This window comes from Lepidochelys olivacea (genome assembly GCF_965140295.1).
Source record: "Lepidochelys olivacea isolate rLepOli2 genome assembly, chromosome: 1".
Classification (NCBI taxonomy): domain Eukaryota; kingdom Metazoa; phylum Chordata; order Testudines; family Cheloniidae; genus Lepidochelys; species Lepidochelys olivacea.
In genome coordinates this window covers 44,795,049-44,819,566 of record NC_140411.1, presented here as the reverse complement: position 1 = coordinate 44,819,566, position 24,518 = coordinate 44,795,049, and the positions used below count along the sequence as shown (strand labels likewise).

Here is a 24,518-nt window from a genome sequence, read left to right as displayed (position 1 = left end):
TTAACAAGTCAACAAAGGACGGAATTATATTTTGGAATGCTATTCACAACATTTTGCCTATTTCTCCTCTTACTTGAATTTCACCTGCCCAAATTTTAGCTCTACTGGACCAGTATGTCTTGTCAATATCAATAAAAGATGCATCAAAATGAGCCAAATTTTCTTGTATTTTGAATGCTTATTTAAAACCCAAAATTTCATGACTCTGAATATTCAAAGTTCACTAAAAAGCTAACCATCCATGATATAGTCACAGAGGAGGCCCTCAATTCTCAATGTAGTTCCAAGACATGACTAGATACAACTACTGGACCATTTAATCTAGCTCTGTCTACAGGGGCACTCTTCTCAGTAAGCCAAAAGAGTCAGATAAGTAGGATAGCTGTGTTTTTGCCTAACATTTCAGATGCAGGTCTCTTCCTAAAGAAAACTGAAATTCTTTCAATGTATCCACCTGGTGCAAGTGCCAAGATAGAATTAAAGGGGGAATTCAGGCCCCAGGGTTCCTGTCAAAGTTGTCTGAGCTGGTGCTTAAGTTCCTAAAACTTACTGTATTGGGTGACTTCAACATCCATATCAACAATAATTTCTGAAAGTTAACAAAGAAACCCTGATAGTTAAAGAATAAAGTAACAAATACTGTGTGTGCAGGAAATGCATATTAAAGGATTTCTGTAAAAAACATTAAAATTGAACTTTTTACCTTGTGGGGTTATATGTGAATTGTTTGCTTGAGTGGCAAGATGATTTTCCAGTTCTTCAATTTGCTGTCTGTACTGCTGCAACTGTACTTCAAACTGTTCAACCAAGATCCTGAAGTAGCTAGAACAAAAGAATCAGATCGCACTTGTTGAATTTCCCTCCTTTGCAACTTCATTTTTACTGTTTAGATCTACACCAAACTACAGGACTTATGAATATCATTTTAAGCAGTGGTCAGTATTCCAGTTAAGCATATTTTATATTACTCTCTTTCCAATGCTAGAGAAAGTGTTACCTCTGCCTGAAGGTGATGTATGAATCAGTTAAAAAAAAAAAAATCAATCTTAACAGTTACATTTGTTCAGTAAAACATGCAGTACATGCAGTAAGGCATAGAACAAAATGTTAAAACAGATTAGCGTAAAACAGAAGTATATACAGTTCACATTTTAAAGGGAGACAAAGAGTACTACATAAAGATGGTTTCCTCTCCACTGTTGGCCAACGTAGGGGATAGGATATCTGATTAGAGGGACACTGATCAGATGCCATGTTTGAATCCTCTGATCCTAGGTCAGTTTGTGATTTTAATTATTTAATGTGTTATGCTTTTATAGGTGCACTTTAATATTGTTATCAGATGCCTCTATCAAAGGAGTAATAGATTACACACTGCAACATACAAATCTATTTATAAGACAGATAGTAATGTATTTTTGACGGTAAATTCAAGATTCTGTTAGATACAGTAACTTACTCTGCTGGGGCTGAATTTTCATGTTGAAGACCAGGAGGAGTTTTCTGTGTTCTTAATGCTATTTCTGCATTCTTCAGTTCCTAAATAAGCAAATAAAGTGAATAAAAGGACTGCATGCTATAGTTCTATAAGAAAGATGAATTCTGAAGAAAAAAAAATCTAACACTACTACTTCTTCACAGAGGGCTCTTTCTTTGGATGCGTTTTTGGCATACAGTGTTTAATTAATGTTAAACCTTCAGGCATGGATGTGTAAATCTGCTAAATGAGATTTTCAAACACTGGAATGTCAGGGACTGGGGTTGCCAAAGACATACATTAAGATGGACAGGCCTTTAACACAACACACAGCAATGCCGAAGAGGAAACATTTGGTTTCACTTTCCTGAAAGGTGATTCAGTTTTCAAAAGTTTAGGAAATGCTGTACTATACTATCACAACTAAACTTTAATTTCCACTTCATCTAAAATCATTTTACATTTTTTCCTAGACTTAAATAGGGAAGATTAGGGGAATGGGAGGAAATAGCACACGTAAAAGGAAGAAACAAGATTACCCGATTGTCCATTTTTAAAAGAGCATAGCCAATAGTAAACTATTTATTTATATTTTTAACATTTCCACAAAAGCCTTCCTGACGGCCTTTCCAGAGTATTATAATCACAGGATACACACTTCTGTGATTTGATTGTAGTACCTTCTAATAACTGTAGTAATAAGAATATCTCATTATCTAGTTCTGTACTTGTTTATTCTTAGCTGTTTTTACTAGCCAACATCTGAAAACACAACCCTGCGGAAGCAGAAGAAAAAAAAATCTGTATTCACCATATTCTTCTATGGGAACATACCACTGAACTTCTAGAAACCACAATTATTTTATAGTTGAAGAAAGTACTTTATTATAAGCCATAGGACCAGCATCATTTTCATTTTAGAGTACAAATCACTTGTTGACTGGTTTCATAAGAACGGCCATACTGCATCAGACCACTGGTCCATCTAGCCCAGTATCCTGTCTTCAAACAGCGGCCAATGCCAGATGGTCCAGAGGGAATGAACAAGACAGGACAATTACTGAGTGATCCATCCTGCCATCTAGTCCCTGCTTCTGGCACTTAGAGGCTTAAGGACACCCAGAATATGGGTTGGGTCCCTGACCATCTTGGCTAATAGTCATTGATGGACCTATCCTACAGGAACTTATCTAATTCTTTTTTGAACGCAGTTATACTTTTGGCCTTTAAACATCCCATGGCAACAAGTTTCCCAGCTTGACTGTGCATTCTGTGAAGAAGTATTTTCCTTTTGTTTTAAAACCGTTGCCTATTAATTTCATTGGGAGACCCCAGGTTCTTCTTGTGTTATGTGAAGGGGTAACTAACACTTCGCTATTCACTTTCTCCACACCTTTCATGATTTTACAGACTTTATCATATCACCCCATGAGCATCTCTTTTCAAGATGAAAATCCCAGTCTTTTTAATCTCTCATACAGAAGCAGTTCCATATCATTTTTATTGCCTTTCTCTGTATTTTTTCCCAGTTCTAAACTCCTTTTTGAGATGAGGTAACCAGAACTGGTGTGGGTATACTGTGGATTTATATAGTGGCATTATGATATTTTCTTATTATCTGTCCCTTTCCTAATGGTTCCTAACATTGTTATCTTTTTTTGAGTGCTGCTGCACATTGAGCAGATGTTTTCAGAGAACTATCCATGATGACTCCAACATATCTTTCTTGAGCGGTAATAGCTAATTTAGATCCCATCATTTCATATGTGCAGTTTGATTTTTTCCCAGTCGACATTACTTTGCATTTATCCACACTGAATTTCATCTGCCATTTTGTTGTTCCATCACCCAGTTTTGTGAAATCCCTTTGCAAGTCTTTGCACTCTGCTTTGAACTTAATTATCTTGAGTAATTTTGTATCATCTGCAAATTTTGCCGCCTCATTGTTCACCCCTTTTTCCAAATCATTTATGAATATATTGAACAGCATCTGTCCCAATACAGATCCTGGGGGGGAACTCTGCTCCAGTCTGAAAACTGATCATTTATTCCTACTCTTTGTTTCCTGTCTTTTAACCACTTACTGATCCATGAGACAATCTTCCCTCTGATCCCATGACCTTTTGTGAAAGACCTTGTTAAAAGCTTCCTGAAAGTTCTAGTAAATATATACAGTACATCACCCTTCTCCACATGTTTGCTGAAGCCCTCAAAAATCTTTAATAGATTGGCCAGGCATCATTTCCCTTTACAAAAGGCATACTGATTCCTCCACAACATTCTGTGTTCATCTGTGCAACTGATAATTCTGTTATAGTTTCAACCATTTGCCAGATACAGGCTAATAAGCCTAATTTCAGTAACAGCCAGCATTTCCTCTGGCGACTTTTTTAAAATTGGCATTACATTAACTATCCTACAGTTATCAGGTACAGAGGCCAATTTAAGTGACAGGTTACATACCACAGTTAGTAGTAGCAAAGCAAGAAAAATCCTGAAGAGTGTAGTGGAAAATAAAGTGCTACAGGTCCTTTAAGTCTGAATTTAAGGAAGCGCTTTAGAAGCTAGCAGTGTTTACCTTGCCACAGTCCCCCCAGATGAAGACTTAGACTAACAAGCATCCCACTTAAAGTAAGCTATATACCAAGTGCATGTTGTATAGAACCATGTCCAATTGCCAGACAATGTGAAAACTATCTAAACCCTTGCATTTGTTTATTTCATTGCTTTCTTACAACCTAGAACCATCAGTGACTGAAAAGAATACTAGTAAGCTGGGATTGAGCAGACCACAAACTAGCCTAACAGCAAGGAAGTCATTTCTAGCTCTCACAACTGCTAATGAACAGGAGATAAGGTATTCTGGTGTCATTCCAGACTGATTTGAAAATGCCACATTTATTAAAGTCTAACGTTTACAGTGATAATTAGATTTTATGAAATCATGTCAAATTAAGAATATGAAAGAAAATGCAGATTCCATTTATTTTGTTTGCTTCCAATCAGGATAATCAAAGCATAATCTCTAATCTGCTTCTATACTAATAGACACTGCCCTGTAGAAATATTTCCCAAGTGAGCAATACAAGTAGTAAAGGTGACAAAATAAACTAGATCCAGACTTAAGTGTTGTACTTTTAATAAAGAAAATTCAATTTTTACTGCTGCTTTACTGACTTTGTAGTTAATATCCCTACATCTAACTATGCAAGTGATCATAGGATTTCTATTTTAAGTGTTCTTCTCTTGGGAATCTCAGGGTATGTCTACATAGTGAAGAAATATCAGCGGCTGTCCCATGCCAGCCGACTTGGGCTTGCAGGTTTCAGGCTGCAGGACTGCTTCATTGCTATGTAGACTTCCTGGCTAAGGCTGGAGCCCAAACCCTAGAACCCTCCCACCCTGCATGGTCCTTGAGCCTTGACTACAACCTGAGCCCAGCACTGTATACTGCAATGAAACAGCCCATTATTGTCCGAGCCCCACCAGCCCGAGTTGGCTGGCACAGGCCAGCCATGGGTTTTTCTTTGCTAGTTAAATATACCCTTAACATTTACAAGAACTGATCCAACCTTTCATCTTTCATTTTCTGGTCAATATATAAGTAATTTGAACTTCTAATATTAGAATGATTGACAGCATTGAATGCCTCTCACTTTATGTGAAATCATATGCTTACTGATTTGAATTAACAAATTGATACTCATTTGTTAACATACCTGGGCAGTTTCCATTTTCAATTTGTCAATATTAAGAGTGTTTCTCTGTAGTCCACTAGCAGCCACTGACAAAAGCTGTTTCAAAGCTTTAATATCCTCCTGTACTTTAAGCATTGCTTTGGAAGACATTCTACTAATTTCTTCCTGCACTTGTTTTTGTTCTTTCACAAATTTCCTGAAAAAAATTGGAAGCAGAAGTTTAATTTGTTACATTTAAAACATACATGTTGGATCATATTAAAGAAGTTCTGTCTTAAAATCACAAATGAGTTTGATTCCTCATAGTTTAAATTCCAGGGTATTACTAATTAAGAGGTCTCTTGGTTTTTTTAGTCTCTTGGTTTTACTGTTTCTCTCCCTCTCTGTGTGAAATTTGCAAGCTACTAATTGTGTTAGTACATCCTAAGACAGAGTCTGTTCTCAGAGCAATACTTTGTAACAACTACTACTCACACAGAGAGTCAAAGCGATATTTTGTAACAGAAACAGCACATAGAGACTCCCCGCCCTTTTGTTGTATTTATCTCGCTTTGTTAACAATTGTGATTAAAATAGAGATGGAGGATGTATGTGGATGGATGCTCGGTGTGGATAATAAATGAATGATCAGGGAGGTGCTTGCCTAAGAATCCAGTGTTGATCGGCCAAAGAAGGTGTCAAGTGGAAACAACCAGAGGACCCCCCGGAGGGCAGACGGGAATCCACCCAACAGCCTCAAGGATGGGAGAACCGAAGAACAAAACATCTGGCAGCACAGAGCCGTCAGGAATGTACCATCTGCTGATTGACTCAGCAACAGCATGATAAAGCAACCCCCATAGAATTGTATTAGACCAAAGACCTATAAAAACAGAACCAAGGGACTGAGTTCTTTGGGGTCTGATTCCGCAAACCAACTTCCAGGAGCATCAGACGTGCATCTGACAAGGCCTTGCTCCTTCCCTGTGTCCAGGCCACCTGGCCAGTGGCTTGGCACGAGCAACTCTAAGACTGGTAACTATGATAACAACCTTGCAGAAAATGTGTGTGTGTGAGAATGAATGTGTGAATAAATATGAAATTGAATGGAATGTTATAGCTATAACTAACTGCTTACTATGATTCTTTCTGTATTCACAATAAATGTGGCATTTTGCCTAATCTCCTTTAATAAGATCTTGCTGGTTTTTATTTTATTGGTATAACACACAAATGTTCTACCTTTGAGTATTGTTTTAATAAAAATAAAATTAATCTTGTTGAAATCCCAAACCACCAATACTAAGTGATAATTTTGGCTTTTGCCTCTTTTACAGAACTACTGTATACCATAATTTCACCATCACCCCCAACATTCTAAAATTGAAACTTTAACAGAAGATATTTAGATGGGTTATGTTGTACCTTCAAAAGATAAGCAGTGTATCCTCACTATCTAAAACAATTTTTAAAAGTGTGATTAAACCACTTGTTGCTTTAAAGCATGACAATGTATAATTATTTGGTTATCCCAACTAGTATAAGGAAAATACTTACTGGAGATTTTCTACATCTTGACAGATTACTAGAGGTAGATTTTCATCCTTTAGTGCTTTACTATCTCTGCCAAAAGACAATATATGCATTCATAAACACACAGTACTTCTAAACAATGTTACCCCATTACTAAAGAGTCAAAGAGCTGTAAATATTCATTCTACTGTTCAAGTTTGTATCTAATTTATGAATGCTATAGTAAGTAATAATGATTTGAATTTCCTTTTATTAAACCAACTGTGAAGAACTGCACCAACTTACTTAATTCTTCACTGAGATAAGATGGGTGAGGTAGTATCTTATTGGACCAACTTCTTCAGTGTTTGGCAAGAGTTTAATTTTACAGATGAGTATGATGAGATTTTCCAAAAAGCATGTAATGAGTCTGCAACAGAGTCAGGAACAGAGAGACCACAGGAGTCCTCTCTCTCTCTCTGTTTGGAACTCAGACTACTAAATACCACCTTCTATATGAAGCTAAACTAAGCAAATTAAAGGTTACATATGCCTCAAGACAGGGACTATGCCCCTTCTGCATTTGGAAAATATCTAGCACACTTTTGGTGCTATTACAAACACTGGATCTGTATTTTGTGGTTTATGGGACCATGACCCCCCTCTCCACCTATCTGAGTCCTATGCAATTTCATTAGAACACAGTTAACTCCCATAACTTGTTTAACAATGATAATTTCATCTTCACAGTACATAGGCATTTTTAAAGGCCAAAGAAACAAAATAGAAGAAACATTTTAAAGCTTCACTATTTTCTAAGAACCTTAGAATGTAAAGAAGAATACTAAACATACTTACTCTGGTCTTGTTCCTGTTTTATCACCTAGAAGATACAGATAATTTTATATAAGAATTGATACTTTGAACAACTGTCAAGCAAAATAAGCCTTAAGAAGTTTTTGGGGGAAGAACTAATGACTATCACTCACCCCAATGCATGTTGGCTCAGGGCATGAAGTCAGCCCAGTTGGCAGAAAATGTAATTGACTCTTCCCCTCCTTCTTCATTACAGGTTTCTATTTCTCCAACACCTCCCACACACTTACAGTCTATCTTATTTAGACAGCATCATTGTGGTTCATGGCACTTTACAGACAAGGATCTTCTCAACAGGAATGATGGTTCGGCAGATAGGGCACTACCCTGAGACTCTGAAAACTACGGTCCAATGTTTTGCTTCACCAGAGACCTCTTGTGTGACCATGGGTGAGTCACTAAGTCTCTCTATGCCTCAATTCCTCATGGGTAAAACTTCCCTGCTGCACGGGTGATGCCAAGAGGATAAACTCATTAATAATTCTGAGGCAGTCAGATATTATGATAATAGGTAATTATATGGCTCTTAAGTTGTTACGCGTCCTCCACATCTCCCACTGTACCAGTACACTCCTCTAGCAGAGTCTTCTTTCACAAAAAATGCTATACATACCCTCCACCAGCATCAGAGCAATAGTTCAACAATATAAAACTTCTGCTGGCTCAAGTAAGACTCACAAGGGTGGATTTTATATGGTTTCTAACCTGCTACTCTACTATTTCAGCCTTTGGAATAGCTACCCTGAACAACTGCTCTTAACTACCCTCTCCCCCCAAAAACCAAGAGATTACTCAACTGTAATGTGAACACTGAAGAAAATGCATTGTCTTTGCTTTAAAACTCTGGGAATAACTAGCTTAGCTAATGTGTGACACTGGAAGTGGAAGACCAAACTCCCTTAATGTATGCTCATAACACCACCATAAACGTTGCTTACTAAAAAGTGTACTGTAACCACAAAAGTATTTTTTTGTAATTGCTTTTGATGTAATATTTTTATTATGGAATTATTTAAAAAATATATTAATGTAAAGTATTAGAAAGACAATAAGATTACAGACTATTTTAATCAACTTTGAAGGAGAGTTACATAAACCCCACATGATTAGAAATGCTTCCATGATTTTTAAAATTCATTGCAATGAAAGAAAGTTGCTTTCAAACAGGCTCTTTGCATTTGCAACACATATAGTCTAGCTCTATTTCCCCTGCACTCCCAAGTGGTCAGAGTACATGTGTGAGCCTGACACAGCCTTTGACGCAACAAACCTGCAGAGACTCATAATTTAAGATTCAGAAATCCCAACTTTGATCCTTGCTGCCAACAATCCAGCCAGACGCATTGCATTACACCAAGTTTGCAAGAAAATATTGTTGCACTGTATTTATGTAGAAGAATCTACAAGTTAAAATAGTTGAAAACGTAGTCAAATTGCCACAGCAAGAGAAGTGCAAAGAGTAAATTACTAGTTTTCTTTTAGAGAGACAAGGCGGGTAAGGTAATATATTTTATTTGACCAACTTCTATTGGTGAGAGAGACAACATTTCGAGCCACACAGAGCTCTTTTTCAGGTCTGGGAAAGGTACTCCCAGCATCACCACAAAATGCAGGGTGGAAGGGATTGTTTACCATAAGTAATTCGCACATATTGTAAGGGACTAGTCAAGGTGGCATGGTCTATTAACACCTCTGCAGTTATAGGATAAAGAGAGGGGACTAGGTGGTTCAGATTGTAGTAATAAGCTGTAAATTTAGTGTTTCTGTTCAATCTGTGATTTTTAGTGTCTAGCAGCAAACTTCCTCAGGCTTCCTCATTTCCCCAAGCATGCCTGACCCTGCCCCTTTCCCCCCCCCCCCCCCCAGCACGCCTCTGAACAGCTGATTGCGGTGGACAGGAGGCACTGGCGGGGAGGAGCTGATTGGCGGGGCCCGCTGGTGGGCACTGAGTACCCACTATTTTTTTTTCTGTGGGCTCTCCAGCCCCAAGCACCTACAGAATCAGTGCCTATGTCTAATTAACGTAAGCCCCCCAGCTCATCTTTTGAATGGTCCCTTACAATATGTGCTAACTACGTATACTAAACAATCTGTTCCGCACCATGCTATGATGCTGGGAGTACCTTTCCCAGCTCTGTCTCTCTCACCAATAGAAGTTGGTCCAATAAAACATACTACCTTGCTCACCATGTCTCTCTAATATCCTGGGACCAACATGGCTACAACTACATTGCATTATTTCTTTTTTAGCTTTATCAATCTTAAAATAACCCTGGATTATTAAAGACATTTTCAAAATACCTTATTTTTACGGTGTCCATTGAGAGTTAGAAAAACCAAGCCATCAATGCCTCCCTCTCTAACATCTTTCAACTATGTGCTTTCAAACAGAATTTTTATAGCAAGTATTTTCCAAGGTTTCATAAAAATTACAGAAAAACAATACTGCATCAACAACTTACTCTTTTTATCTGAAGAACTACTAAAATCTATGCCACCAAGACCTTCATTAACAGTAGCTGAAGGAGCTGAAGTTGTCCCCAGAGTCAAACTCAGAGCATTCTGTCCAAGTCCTACAAATAACCCAAAAAGTATTTCAGTAACACAGAATTTAGTATTTTAGCTTCAATATATTGTGATTACATTTATGTATGTCCTCTTGTTTTCGGGATTTGTTTAGCTATATTTGGGTCAAGAAGTTCAGTGAAAATAATGTAAAGAGAAGAAAAACAATTTCTTCTATGAGCTAAATGTTCTAAATATCTAATTTTAACATCTTTACCTGCCTCATCACTTGTGTCATGTTGCCTCACTCAGGATTAATACACTATTTTAAAACAAAAGGAGTACTTGTGGCACCTTAGAGACTAACAAATTTATCTGAGCATAAGCTTTTGTGAGATACAGCTCACTTCATTGGATGCATTCGATGAAGTGAGCTGTAGCTCACGGAAGCTTATGCTCAAATAAATTGGTTAGTCTCTAAGATGCCACAAGTACTCCTTTTGTTTTTGCAAATACAGACTAACACGGCTGCTACTCTGAAACCTATTTTAAAATAGTACTTCCACACAGTGAAAGGAGTGCTCAATATCCACTTAACTGGATTTTATGTGCAAGATAGCAAGCAGCCAGCATTGAAAATTTGAGCCATTAGTCTTTTGTATGGCCAGTGGCCAACAGACAACAATTGACCAAAGTTTACAAAAAGATCTTGTTAGTTTCATGGAGGCCATCTCCAGCACTCTGAGAAGCAGTGAACAAAATTCTTATAAACTTCACTTAGCAGCTAGCCCTTCCTACAGCTGTATATGAGGATTATTTTGGGGGAGTGTGAACAAGAAGGTGACAGTGGGAATCTCATCTTTTCTAGAAGTTTTTAAGGAAAGTAACGATTTGATGCATTTCTCCCAGTAGCTAGGAAAGGGTATGAAGAGATCTCACCTTCCCACAACAGCCAAAGGGAGAAAGTAAAGCTCTCCATTCCATACAGCAACTACACTAAGTGTTTCAGAATAAAGAAAATGAATTCCTATATTTTTACAATCCCTGCACACTGGAGGGCCAAGCCTGACTAAGGTCACAGGGCACTATTGCAATATAATAAAACGGAAAAATACCATATTTATTAGACATCTAAGGCCAATATGAAAGATTGGAGTGCTCCTCACTCCACCCCCACTGGAGCCAGGAACAGCACCCGCCCTTTTAGCAGCACAGGATAGAGGAGTATATACTACGCTTTTCTCCAAGTTGTTGTCCCTGGACATCGGGGCTGGAAGGGGTCCCCATCTAACAAAGGGGATTTAAAGTTACAGTACTGGAGCTCAAAGGTTTTCTAAATTCATTCACAAAACTCACTGCTAAAACAAGAGACCAGGGACTATTTTACACTAAGAGTTCTCAAAGCATTTCATAGTGCAAACCACATCTTGAAGAGATTATTTCTTAGAACACCTTCCCTTCCATTTATGATCATGTAATACCCCTATGGCAGCTATGGTAACTACTTCATGGAATACTCCTGAGGGAATTCTGCGCCAAAAAATTAAGAATTCTTCACATAATATTTTAAAATTCTGCACTCTGCACATTTTGTCAATAAATAAATGTGGAGGCTCCAGCATGGCAGTAGGGAGCACAAGCCACTAACTGCACAGAGGTAGGAGATAATTGTGCCCCCCCCCTTCCCGGAACATGGACTTGGTGGTAAAGCTGCACCCAACCCTGACACAGTGCAAGGACCAGGCCTGCCCCAGAAACACCCTGGGACCCTACCCCTCCATGCCAAGGACACTAGATGTAGGCAGGCTGGCTTTTCCTGGGAGAATCCAAGTATGGCAGGGCTTAGCGTGAGGAGATCAAGGTCTGTGGTGACAGGGTTCTGTGTGGGGCAATCTGGGTGTGGGCAGCTTGATGGGGGGTCTGGGTGAGGGGTTGGATCTGGATGAACTGGGGTGCAGACACAATGGAACTCTGCAGGGGAGTCCAGGTGAAGGTGGTTGGGGCTCAGTGGGGGGTGGGTCTGGGCATGGAGTGCTCAGAAGGGGGGTCCAGGTGCTAGCTTGGCAGGGTGCAGGTCTGAGTGCTGGCTTGGTGGGATTCAGTGGAGCGGGGATCTGAGTGCGGGGGGCTAGTCAGGGTGGCCCAGGTGCAGATGGGGTGGGGGTTTGAGTGCAGAGAGTGGTCTCAATGCAGGGGTGGAATCCAGATGCAGGGAGGTGGGGCTTGGCAAGGGGGTCTGGGTGCAGGGGGGCTCCGGATACAAAGAGCGAGGCTTGTTAGGGGTGTAGGTTCAATATGGGGTGGGAGGGAAGGGGGTTTCTGGGTGCAGGTGGTGAGGAGATCTGGGTATGAGGTCGATCTGGATTCATAGGGGTTGGTCAGATGGGGGAGCCGTTCCACCCTCCCCTGCACAGCTGAGGAGTGATGGGGGAAGGAAGTGAGGGGAATATGCGGAGCTTCCTGCAGTCAGTGAGTTTTCTGGCATGGGCGGCGAGTTCTATGGGCCCGTGGTGCCTGGGAACCAGGAATATTCCAGCAGGGGGCAAGGCCCTTCTCGACCCCTTTGATGCACATCATGGTGCTGGTGACCTTGCCATCCCAGTACCAGCTGTTGTTGCACCATGGGCCCGGCTCCAGCCCTGTCCGAGGCTGGGTCTCTCCCGCGGCCCCACCTTCCGCCCTGGGCGCCCCCGCCCCGCACGTCCCCCAGACCATTTAAAACAGCCCAGGACCCCCACTCACCACCGGAGCGGCTTCCTGCCTGCTCGCTCCATGTGACTGCTGGCCCCTCCCTGCAGCCCCTGGGAGGGGTGGGTCTGTGTCCCGCCCCATGCGCCCCTGCGGCCAATGGGAAGCTGCGGGGGCAGTGCCGGGGGGTAGCAGCACATGGAGACTCCCGGCCTGCCCTGTCTAGAAGCTCCAGGTAAGCACTGCACCCCCACCCCCTCCCAGAGCCTGTCCCCCCCCCCCTCGGCCCCCAAACTCCATTCCAGAGCCTGCACCCCTTCACGTCCCCAAACTCCCTCCCAGAGGCTGCAACCCTCCCCCCGAGCCAGCACCCAAACTCTATCCCAGAGCCTGCACCCCTCATCCCCTCCTGCAGCCCCACACCCTCCCCTAGTCCAGAGCCTGCACTCAGCACCCAAACTCCCTCCCAGAGGCTGCACCTCCACGCCCTTCTCACACACCCTCTCCTGCCCCCAAACTCCTTCCCCTCACGCACCTCCACCCCTTGCCCAAGCCCAGAGCCTACACCCAAACTCCCTCCCAGAGCCTGCACCCCACTCCCCCACCCAAACTCCCTCCCAGAGCCCAACCTCTCACCCATCCTGCACCCCAATCCCCTGCCCCAGCCCAGGGCCTGCATCCCAGACCTCCTCTCCCCACCCAAACTCCCTCCCAGAGCCTTAGGCAGGTGTGTGTGTGGGGGGGGGGGGTGGGGGCTGCGGGTTCTGGGCACCACCAAAATTTCTACAAACCTGCTGCCCGTTTTCTGGGGGTGGGTCTGACCCAGCCCTGGCTGCTCCTTGCAGGGAAAGAGAAAAGTTCTGTCCTCCCAAGCCTAGCTGGGACTAGCAGCTTAGCCTGGCACAGGGTCAGAGCCACTGGCTGGGGCATCCCCAACCCTCCAGTGATTTACCTCTCTGCTGGCTGCTCCAGGCACCCAAAACAATACACCTGCGCTGCTGGGGAGTGGTGCATGACCGCTCTTGTGGCTTCCCTTTGCTTCCCCATCAGAAAGCCATTTTTCTGAATGGAAGCAAAGAAATCTGTGGGGGGACATGAATTCTGCACACATGCATTGTTGAAGAATTCTGCCAGGAGTAATGGAAGAATATTTACATTCTTGCAGAAAGCTGCCAAAAATTAAATTAATTTAAGGTGCAAGAAACAGAATATTTAGAAGGTAATTGTATTGTCTGGTATTTTATGACTTGCTAAGACTAGTAACATTCAGGGAAAATGCAAAAGTTTCAGAGGGAATTATTTAAGTTTTACAGTAATCACATGGTATTACTTGTGTTTCAGCATTGTGAAATAGCAGTGGGAAAAGAATAAAACTATTTTCACCTGTTGCTGCTGTGGTTGCATTCTGGAAGAGCGTACCTCCCAAACCAGCTAAGGCTCCTCCCAGCGAAAGGCCTGTGGATGCACTTGTAGTTGGGGCAGCTGTCCCACCCAAATTTAATGTAAAGCCAGTAGAACCTGAAATTAAGAATGAAACCATCCTTAATACACAGACTATACAGTCCGCAGACAGCCTAAAATTATTACTCACAGGTGTGAACCGCCTCATTCATCATAAAGGAGAGTTAACACTGAATGAAATCTGCAGCAATAAACTAAATTCAGTATCATCACTAGGGCCCTACCAATTTCATAGCTGTGAAAAATGTGTCACAGACCATGAAACCAGCCCTTCCCCATGAAATCTGATCTCCCTGATGCTGGGAGCCTGGAGCTCCTAGCTGCTAGTCCAGCCACGCTGGGGAGGGGCAGGAGTTGTCCTTCCCCTGCATGGCTGCTCTTAGTGGGGAGATCAGCGCTACCTCCAGAAGCAGCACAGTAATGAGGGTGGTATACCCTCACTTCTGTGCTGCAGCAGCCCAGGAGCTGGGCTCTGGGCTTCCGACCCTTCCCCCGCCCCCGCAGCTCCTGCTCCGGCTCAGAGCGCCAAGCTCTTGGTTTCCTCCCCCAGTATCTCCTGCTATGCTAGGAGCTTCTGCTCCCGGAAGCTGCAGCTGGAGCAGCCTGGGCTGGGGGCCTCCCCCGATCCAGCCAGGGATTGGCGCAGCCCCCACAGCCAAGGCAGCCCAGGCTCTGGGCTTCTGATCCCTGTTGCTCCAGCCAGGTCAGCCCAGGATCACGAATTCCACCCTCCTCAGTAGATGCAGCGCCCCTGCTGCTCCAACACGGTCTCAGGGCAGCCCGGACTCAGGGCTTCCACCCCGCAGCAAGGGTTCAAGGCTGCCCATGCTTCAGCCCCACGGCTACAGCCAGGGCTCTGGGCACCCATGCTTGGGGCTTCTTCCCCCAGGGCTCCTGCTGGGGCTTCCATCCTGGGGCTGGGCACCCATTTTTCCAGGGGGCCCCTGCCTTAATCTGTCACTGGCCTGGACTGGTAGCTAGGAGCCCCCAGCTAGGGCATTCCTAGCAGTATGGGGGATATCCTATCCACCTCCAGGAACCTCCTCTAACTGCAGGAAGCTCTGAGACTTCTGCCTAGTCAGCACAGAAGTGAGGGTGGCAATCATGGGATCCCATTTTGGGTCAGGACCCCCTCCTTTACAACACTGTGAAATTCCCGATGTAAACATCTGAAATTGACCAATTTAAAAACCAGCTGGCCGTGAAATGGACCATGAATTTGGTAGGGCCCTAATCATCACCAACAGGGGGCAACTGTACTGACTGTAATATTCATTTTAAAATGTAATTCAATCAAAACTTCCTTTATTCAAGTTTATCTGAAGCTACCAAACAATTTTAAGAATTTCCACCAGAATGCTGCAGAATCTGACACACTTTAGGTACTGGTTGCTGCAAATTAAGTGGAATCTTGGTCTTAGTTGGGCATGTAGGTGAAGATGACTAGATCCAGCGGAACATCAAAGTCTCTCACATAGTAGAGGCTAAAAACAACAGTTAATTGTGACTTTAAAACTTCTACTTGATCTGAGTTTTTGGAGCAGGCAGAGAATAAGAGGTGAAATATTGCGGCATCTTGACTAACGAGAATGTGGGAAAAGTAGTGAACAGCTTTGGTGTACACACATACGGTTAGCTGATGTAGCTATCAACGAACACTTGATTATGGAAAATATGGTATGCATATATGGAGAAGGTGCCAACTGCACATTAGTATGTTAAGCATGGGACATACTATCGGAGGTACAAATTCTCCATCATGCTTTAACAGTACCAAAACCATTTGTCTCATTGACAGTAGATATTAACCATTTTCAGCATTATGATGCCCTTTCTACACTTGGGAGATGGTGAGAAATAGTTTTTAAAAACTATTTCTCACCACTGCCAATACAATTGAGCTCCACTGGTATTGGCAACATTGGAAACCCTGGTGTAGATGAGCCATCACCTAAAACTACCAGATGATGTGGTGCTTAAAAGAAACTGAGCATTTAATCAATACTGGGCTTAAAACAATGATAGTACCCCCTGACCCACCTATGCTAGCATTCCTAACATCAACACCAGAGAAGCTCAACCAGTCACTTAAATTCTGTGTTTCAGATTAGTCACATGTAAAAGGCATATCAACAGCAAGAATGCTCATCTATTTCAGTGTGCTTGTAAAGTACTTTGATATGCCTGAATGCAAATGCAGTGCAGAGTGCAAAATAGGATTTCCTTACCTGCTGCAGGAGTTGATGTAAGAGCAGAAGAAAGTGAGAGGCCACCTGCTGAGGTAGAAGTAATAGGCAAAGCAAATGGTGTGGCCGATCCTGCAGGTTTGTTGAACCCTAAACTAAAACCTGTGGTAGAGGCTGATGTAGCGGCAGGAGCTCCTACAACAATGAACATCATTCTTAAGACATTTTGTTGAGGCATAAGTGCTCAAGTTAACATTTTTGCCACCAAGTGTCATGCATTCTAAACACCAAAATTTTAAAGTAAACTTATCACCCTCAAAATGAATTTTACCAATTAAATATTAATGAAAATGCCATGACAAGGACCTAGGAGGAAAGCCACATAACCCCACATTTTGGTTTGGTTCCTTTCTACACAGGGAAGACAACAAGATTATGTATAAAAGCTTATCACAGCATTTCCTCTCTTCAAATAGGAAGATCCACAGATCTTACAATGCGCCTTGTTTATTTGTATCTGTACAGTCAAAACTGAGACCTGTCAGTCACTGGCTGAGGGATAAACCCTTTTGCTGAAGAGGGAACTAGCTGACAACCATCAGAGGTATAATGAAAATTGTGTCCTTCTAATTTAAATTGAGAGTTAAACGTTATTCATTTATCTCGAGTAGTGATCCTTCTATTAAATCAGGATGGTTTGGATCTGTGGTCATTACTACTTGAAAAAAGGAAGTTTTACTGTTCTTCATAAAAGGAAGGTCCTCAGAATCCCACAATGGTAATCCAGCAGCGTGTAGCTACGAAGAGAAATTAACCTAATATATAAGCAAACTCAAATATGCACACAGATTGTTTTTGATTTACTGACAGACTTCTTATATCCTGCAACATTATAATCCCAAATACAGCACTGAATGAGACTAGCATATCAGCTCTGAACTACAGTATTTTGATACGGAATACAGGGAAGGACAGGAATCCATGTGACAGATTTCTTTAAGTTACGGATCCACCCAAAAACTGCTACACCTGTTCAAGTGTGCTCAGCATAGAGAAGGTAAATATTTTGACTTGTATTTGTTGTTCCTTACAGTTAGACCACAGTAGAGCCTTGCTATAATGCCCTTCGCAATAGTAAAAGTTGGGCTATAACAAATGTGGTTGCTGGATCCCACCTCTGGCCCCGAGGCTGCTGGAGGAACACTGTCAGCACCTGCAGCAGCCCCGGGGCGGAAGGAGTACTCTGCCCCAGCCACGGCTGGAGACTCTCTTCCTCTCCCGCACCCTCCCATCGCTAGAACAAATCCCTGGCTATACTGAAAAAATGGCTTGGATCCCCAGGGGTTTGTTATAGTGAAGGTGTACGGTACATGCTTCAGTTCTGTCTAGACATTTTAGTGCTGCACGGACATCAGAATGTAAAAATCCATGCAGAATGGAAAGGAGTGCCATCGCTTTCCCATCAGTCACATAGATTGTACGTGTGACTGTAGTAGAGCAACATATGGAGCAGACTTTAAGGATGAATGTCAAGATCATGCAAAAAAAAAATTATAATGAAAAACATGGTTCCTGTCCTTTATAGACAGAGCTCCCAAATCCAATATTTGCCTGGCTGCAAGAATGACTTGGTAAGTAAAGTCCACCAAGTGTTCAAAGGATGTTCATTTGCAGGGCATACAGCACCAGGTTAGAGTTCTGTTGAGGTTTAGCTGAGAAGCTGATTGAAGACATTTTAGTATATAGATGGAGAGATTCTTCCTTCTGGACACCCCCTACATGGGATACATTTAATGTGTGCCTTAACTTGGGCACCTTTAAACTCATAGTGCAACAGTCCTGATGGAACTCTAATAGGTTCTCTATTTTTGTCAAACGTGGAGTAACTACTTACTGAACACCAGCTTTTATGTTTTAGTCACATTATAGAGTGCACTAAGTTACTGAACTTATTTGGAAGCTATAAGCACAGAGATTTTCTGCCCAAATGTAATTCCTTCAGTTGCTTCCTTTCAGGAAGCTGTTAGAGTGAGGGTGTGGCTTTATTAGGTAGCATGATGGGACTGTATGTGTATAGGTGCTTTCTGAAGGGCAGGAATATTTGTGGTTCTATCTAGGTTCTTATAGTGGGCATGAACAGATCATACCAGGTTTTAATGTCATGTTATTAGGTCTGAACAATCACACTCTCTGCAGCCAGTAGGATGCAACCAGAATCATGACAGCTCTCGCCTTAATTCTGTGTTATTTTTGATAGAAACAGTAATGGTGAGAAGGTCCTTTGGCCAGGACTAAGAAAGCTAAACTTGGTGACTGGAGGGTAACTGCCAGTTTGCCCAATGAAATGAGCGACTATTTCTCCATACAGAAGAGGACATCACTTCCAAACAGGTGTTCCAGAGATCTTGCAGTCTGTTCTGGGGGCTATTTTCCCTTGATTTGTTCTGTCTTCCTCTATAACAGTGGGCCTCATTCATTGTATTTGTTCACAGAACAGCATCAAAACTGTGACATTGTAATATGATTGTACCCCCTTTTAAGCTGCTTTGCAATGGTAGTAGAGCTTACTTTAATTTCACCTAGGACTCAACTGCTGCTTTGGGCCAGGAGCTATTTTGCTTTCCTATCTGCTTTTCAGGAACAGGTACACTTACACCTGCATTTCTTGCCATAGCCATAGCTGAGAAATATGAAATATTTAAAGAAGCATCAGAGAAACAATGAAGGTAGAAATATCTTCTGAAGGCTCCTTCCCAGCTCAACACTTCTTGTCCATCCATCAAAAGGAGTTAGAGAACAAGTCTGTTCATACCAGGTTCACTCAAGTGAAAGGCAGGCAGCAAAGTTCTCTTTTAACAACAAATTCACTTGTTTTTCTATTGGCGATTCCATGGGGATATGAACCTACAAACTTTGAATCCAACATAATTTCACCTGTTTCCTTTCCCACCCTTTGTCTAACTTGTCTATTTAGACTGTCAGCTCTAGGCACAGTATATTTTCTGCCCTAAAGAACAATGGGTCCCATCCTAACTCGAATGATATTTGTTGATTTCAGTTCATCGATGCAAGTTTGTCACTCAAGACAGTAATATCGCTTGAGGTGAACAAGCTAACACATTTCAGTCATAGTGAATGGAAGGCCAAAAGACAGCTTTCCACAGCCAAATGGATCTTGACACTGGGAATGAAGAAACACTGAATGAGACAGTACTCTCTCTGTGCATGACCCACAGAGGCAATGTGCATTCACATAAACATTATACAATAAGTGGTTTATCCACGCAGGAAGTCAACAATTTTAGGACTTGAAAAGGTTCTGTACTCCCTCAACTGTGTAGAGGCAGCAGTTTTGATGGAGAACACCAGAGTGGATTATTGCCATATCAAAGGTTGATAGATATATAATAAACTTTGGTATGGGAAGGAACCATCGCTAAAAGAATCTCTGAAGAAACATGAATGCTTCCCTGAACAGCCTCAATTTGAAATATATATATGTATCTCAAACAGCATTGACATGGCCCCTAAAGTTCAGCAGGCCCTGGAAATTTAAGGGTGAGCAAATGTGAACTAGACAGAGCACCCATGTTCCTCAGTTCAGTGCACTTTGTTTCCAAAACCACATATATATCCCATGGCCTCATTAGTCCCAGCCAACGGTATATCAATCCTTCAAAACCAGTTTAAGCACACTGCCATAAAAAGAGCCAAAAGTTTCCTCATAACCATGTGTACCTGACCTCCCATCAGTGGTACATTAAGTGGAGGCATTAAGCCTGTGGCAACTACAATAATTCCTTACATGGAGAAGTAGCAATATACTTTTATCTGTCTTTAATATAAGGAGAACCCATTCCATGTGGCTACCAGGTCTCTGCCTCAGCAAGTGCTCACAGTAAGAGAACAATTGGTCTTCTAGAGCATACTTGTTTGTCTCCAAATACTAATAGCTTCTAAATATGTGACTCTTACCCAGTGTTAATCCTGTAGCAATAGTTGTAGCTGTTCCTGCCAAGAAAAACAAAATAAAAATCCATAATCAACTTTATATCCATTTTACCAAGCTTCATATACACAATTTAGTAGTTGTTTATGGTTTATTAGTACCAGTAAAATACTGAATTATATTATGTTGCAGTCTCTACAATGACACAAGATAAACTGGAATACGTTTTACATAGTATTTTTGGATATAAAAGATTTACTCTGGTTTAGACTCTAAAACACAAAATAATAATAGGTTTCAAATAAGTATTAGCAGTCCAAACCCTCCTGGGAAAGCACAATTAACTTGTCAACGATGTACAGAACTCATTTGTGATGAAGAGCCATTGGTCAATAGTGACTATGAAATTAAAATGACAGTTAAGCAGTATACTAGTACACTACAATTTAAATGAAATTAAAGCCACTAAAAACACCAGAAAGTTTAAGTGGTTGAACTCCAGATTTACATGCTGTCAGGAATGCCAACATGCACAACAGCGTGGTTCTGCATTATAGTGGAAAGGATTACAGAGTCCATGGTCTACTCAGAATACTGGGTTTCAAATTAGTTTCTTCCCCATAGAAATTTAAAATCATCATTGATCGCTCATTACAGAGTTATGAAACTTCAGCTTCTAAGAAACTTACGGTACTTCTAATTCAATGAGGGGACAATAACTAATGGATCACTCAAACAGAGAGGCAAGCTAAGAGGATAATGCAACCCATATCATAGAATCAAAGAACTGGAAGGGACCTCAAGAGGTCATCCAGTCCCCTGCACTCGTGGCAGGACTAAATATTATCTATACCATTCCTGACAGGTGTTTGTTTAACCTGCTCTCAAAAAATCTCTAATGACAGAGATTCTACAACCCCCATGCAATTTATTTATAATATCCAATGATGTAACAATGTTACAAATATTCCCTGTAAAAGGTAACTTTAGACAATCATATTAGAGTGTGTGAAAGAGATGCATTCTCAAAAACCAACAGAGCCAGTATACAATTCACTAATATTAGCTATTGCGTATGTGTGATGGCCAATTTTAAAATGGTACAAGTTTTCTTCTGTACCACTGTTAAATAACCCACAGAACGGTTTATACAAGACTGTTAGTCTGAGAAAGTGTACACAACTGCCCAAACTTTGAAAGGAATTTTTGGCCAAATTATTATTGCTAATATGAAGAGCTTATAAGAACTATAGCATTGTAAATGACAACATAATAGAAAATGTATGTGTTTATGGCATCTGAAAATCATTGCTAAGAATATCCTCAAAGAAAGTACAATACAACCTTAAACCCACACTGCACTGAACCCCCATATTGTATTCAACTGCAAGCTATAAATCACACAAAATTTTGGTGGCCTCTCCCAATCTCCAGGAGATATACAGACAAACCCACATTTTAGGGAAGTCTTGTTGGAATGGCCAAAGCCTCCGTACAATTCCGTGTTTCATAGTATAAAATTCCAACTTCTATACAAAATTCATACACAGGACCAGATACAAATTTCAGATAGCAAGTATGTTTATCTATTAAAGGTTCACTTATCAGGGTTTCCTGTAATAGTAATGCCGTAATGCATTATTAAGATCTTATTTTTAAAAACGATAACGGATTTGCTAACAGTGTATATAGCTACAGTTAAAAACATTTCAGCACACTTTGTGATGCATTAGTCTTCCTTTTTGTGTTTGTTCATTTACTAATTCATGAAACACACAGATTATGCAAAAGCCCAAATTTCTGCTATATTAAAGGAATAAATCCACATGTATTCCCTACCTGTATTAGTACCTCCTAGAGCAAGCCCAGTGGTAGATTTTGAACCAAAGAGTCCACTTCCAAAGCCCACTGATGGAGCTGATGTAGTTGCTGTAGCAGTCGAGGAGCCCAAGGTTCCAAAATTAAGCCCTCCGGTTGAGCTATTACAAGACAAAACTGACTATTAGCATCAATTATTTTGCAAACTAATCCATTTACTACATCCATATTTGCAATTATTTCATTCATTTCTTCCCCAAGCATCAGGCCCTAATAAGCAAGACAAAATAATATGGGGTTTTTGGTATTTACATTTTAGAAAGTGTATTGTGATGAGCAAAAAATCCTTACTGCAAAACAATAAGCTGTAGTAGGTGTCAAAAGAACCAATAAGCAGAGGGTATTTCAGTACATCATTAATAGTATATAATGTGTTACATCTTCAACATGCTAGTTAGGACATTAATCTGTTATTAATATGCTTAAATTATGTGAGACACCAAAGAAACTGTAAGGAGGTAGCATTGTTGGGTTCTCCAATGGGCTATTCACAGTAATCCTTAGCAAGAGGGAAGGCTGCCACACACTGTGGAAAAGTGTACAAATGCAGATACAGTCAAATGAAATTTGACTGGCATGTTCTTACTGAATCCTTAATTATACTAGGATGGTTTGCAAGCAGATTTCTTATCAGTCTAGCACCACCTGCATTCCCAGCAATATAAGCTGTAATATTCTCTAACCTGCAGGGGCTGGAGCTGCACCAGTTGGTAAACAAAACTGTTTACACCTTTCCATATTAAACCTCTCATTTCTACGGCATGTGGAGACCAATGGGTCAATAATTCAACTCTCCTTAGAAACGTGCATTTTTAATTTCCGCTCTGGCCATGGGGGGGAGCTTGTTTGTTGCAGTAGCAGGGCACACAGCAGAGCGGAAAGGGAATTTCCAAAATACTTGGTTACTGATTCCCACGTATCCCTCTGGAGCACACGGCTGGACGGGACATCGCTCCCCCCCCCCCCCCCCCAAGGCGGCAGCACACTTGCGTTTGCAGAGGCCACTTTCATAGAATCTCAGGGTCGGAAGGGACCTCAGGAGGTCAACCTAGTCCAACCCCCTGCTCAAAGCAGGGCCGATCCCCAATTTTCGCCCCAGATCCCTACCTGGCCCCCTCAGGGATTGAACTCCCAACGCTGGGTTTAGCAGGCCAATGCTCACACCACTGAACTATCCTTCCCCCCCGAGTGAAGCCCGTTAGTCGACCGTGCGCAAGCGGAGCCTGACGCCGACTGGGCGGAAAAGGGCCTTTCATCAGCCACGAGCTACGGGTCTCTCGCCTCCGGGGCGCTCTGCCGCGGGGAAACCCCGCCCGGGCCCCGAGTCACACACGTGCCGGCCCCACCCAGGGACGGGGGAGGCAGCTGAAGCGCAGATAAGGGCCGGGCCCGGACGCAGCGGGCCCGGGGCTCAGCGCCCCCGCCGCGGTGAGACGCGGCTGGCAGGGCCCGCTCGGGCGCTCGCCGCCCCACGCGGGAAGGGCCCATCCCGGGCCGCAGCAGGCGGGCGGCCCGTGGTTACCTCGGCTGGACGGCTCCGAAGGAGAAGCCTGCCCCGCCGCCGCCGCCGCCTCCCACCCCGGCAGCGGCGGCGGAGCCGGAGCCCAGCGTGCCGGCCCCGAAGGAGAATCCCGCAGACATGGCGGCGGCCTGTGTCTCCTCGGCCTCCCTCTCCTCAGCGCCGCATCGCTCCCGGGCGCCAACTTCAAACCCGAGAGGAGGGTGGGGGGAGCAGGCGCGGCGAATAGCTCCCCGTCCCCACACGCAGCAGCCCTGCGACAATGCCCCTCCCCCCGCCGCAATGCACCAAGGGATAGTGGGGGAGCCGGCTGCGCGCGGACTTCACTTAAAGGGACAGTAGCGCCAGCAGGCTGCCGGCGGAGCCCTTCGCTCCGGGCGGCCGGGGCTCTGCTCCCCGGGTCACCGCGCGGGGCGCCCAGGCCCGCGGCGGCAGCCAGGCCCGAGCGCGCCCCGCCCGCCCCGGCACTTGGCCGGGCGTGAAATCCCAGCGGGATCCCGCGCTGAGGTAACAGTCCCGGGGGGCTCGCCGCGCTCCCCTCCAGTGGATTTTGCAGCATCCCGGGGCGATGTCACCCTCGTCTCCTGATTTGCCCCATGGGCTCTGACAAGCACGATGCCAAAACCAGGGCACTGCTGCCACGATGTCCCAGCATGTGACTGGCACCACCTTGGTTTCTTCTGTCCCCTGTATCTGAAATCTTAATGCCACTGATAACAGCAATGCTTGCCACCCTGTCCTCCGACACAGACTGAGGAGGTGACAGGTCCCAGTCCTCCGCACGTGCTCA

General features: G+C 43.0%; 1 protein-coding gene across 1 annotated transcript in view; it reads right to left on the bottom strand.

Annotated features, from left to right (window-relative positions):
* The window catches only part of NUP58 (nucleoporin 58), a 50,000-nt gene extending 25,998 nt beyond the window's left edge, over window positions 1-24,002 (bottom strand). The window contains exons 1-11 of the mRNA XM_084646977.1: window positions 23,732-24,002; window positions 22,171-22,310; window positions 20,358-20,393; window positions 16,425-16,577; window positions 14,119-14,253; window positions 10,005-10,115; window positions 7,525-7,549; window positions 6,712-6,777; window positions 5,197-5,371; window positions 1,460-1,539; window positions 704-822 (exon numbers count right to left, since the gene is read on the bottom strand). Of these exons, the coding sequence (XP_084503103.1) occupies window positions 704-822; window positions 1,460-1,539; window positions 5,197-5,371; window positions 6,712-6,777; window positions 7,525-7,549; window positions 10,005-10,115; window positions 14,119-14,253; window positions 16,425-16,577; window positions 20,358-20,393; window positions 22,171-22,310; window positions 23,732-23,850 (1,159 nt within the window). The 5' untranslated portion in view covers window positions 23,851-24,002. The remainder of the gene's footprint in view (window positions 1-703; window positions 823-1,459; window positions 1,540-5,196; window positions 5,372-6,711; window positions 6,778-7,524; window positions 7,550-10,004; window positions 10,116-14,118; window positions 14,254-16,424; window positions 16,578-20,357; window positions 20,394-22,170; window positions 22,311-23,731) is intronic.
* Between the last annotated feature and the right edge of the window lie 516 nt (window positions 24,003-24,518).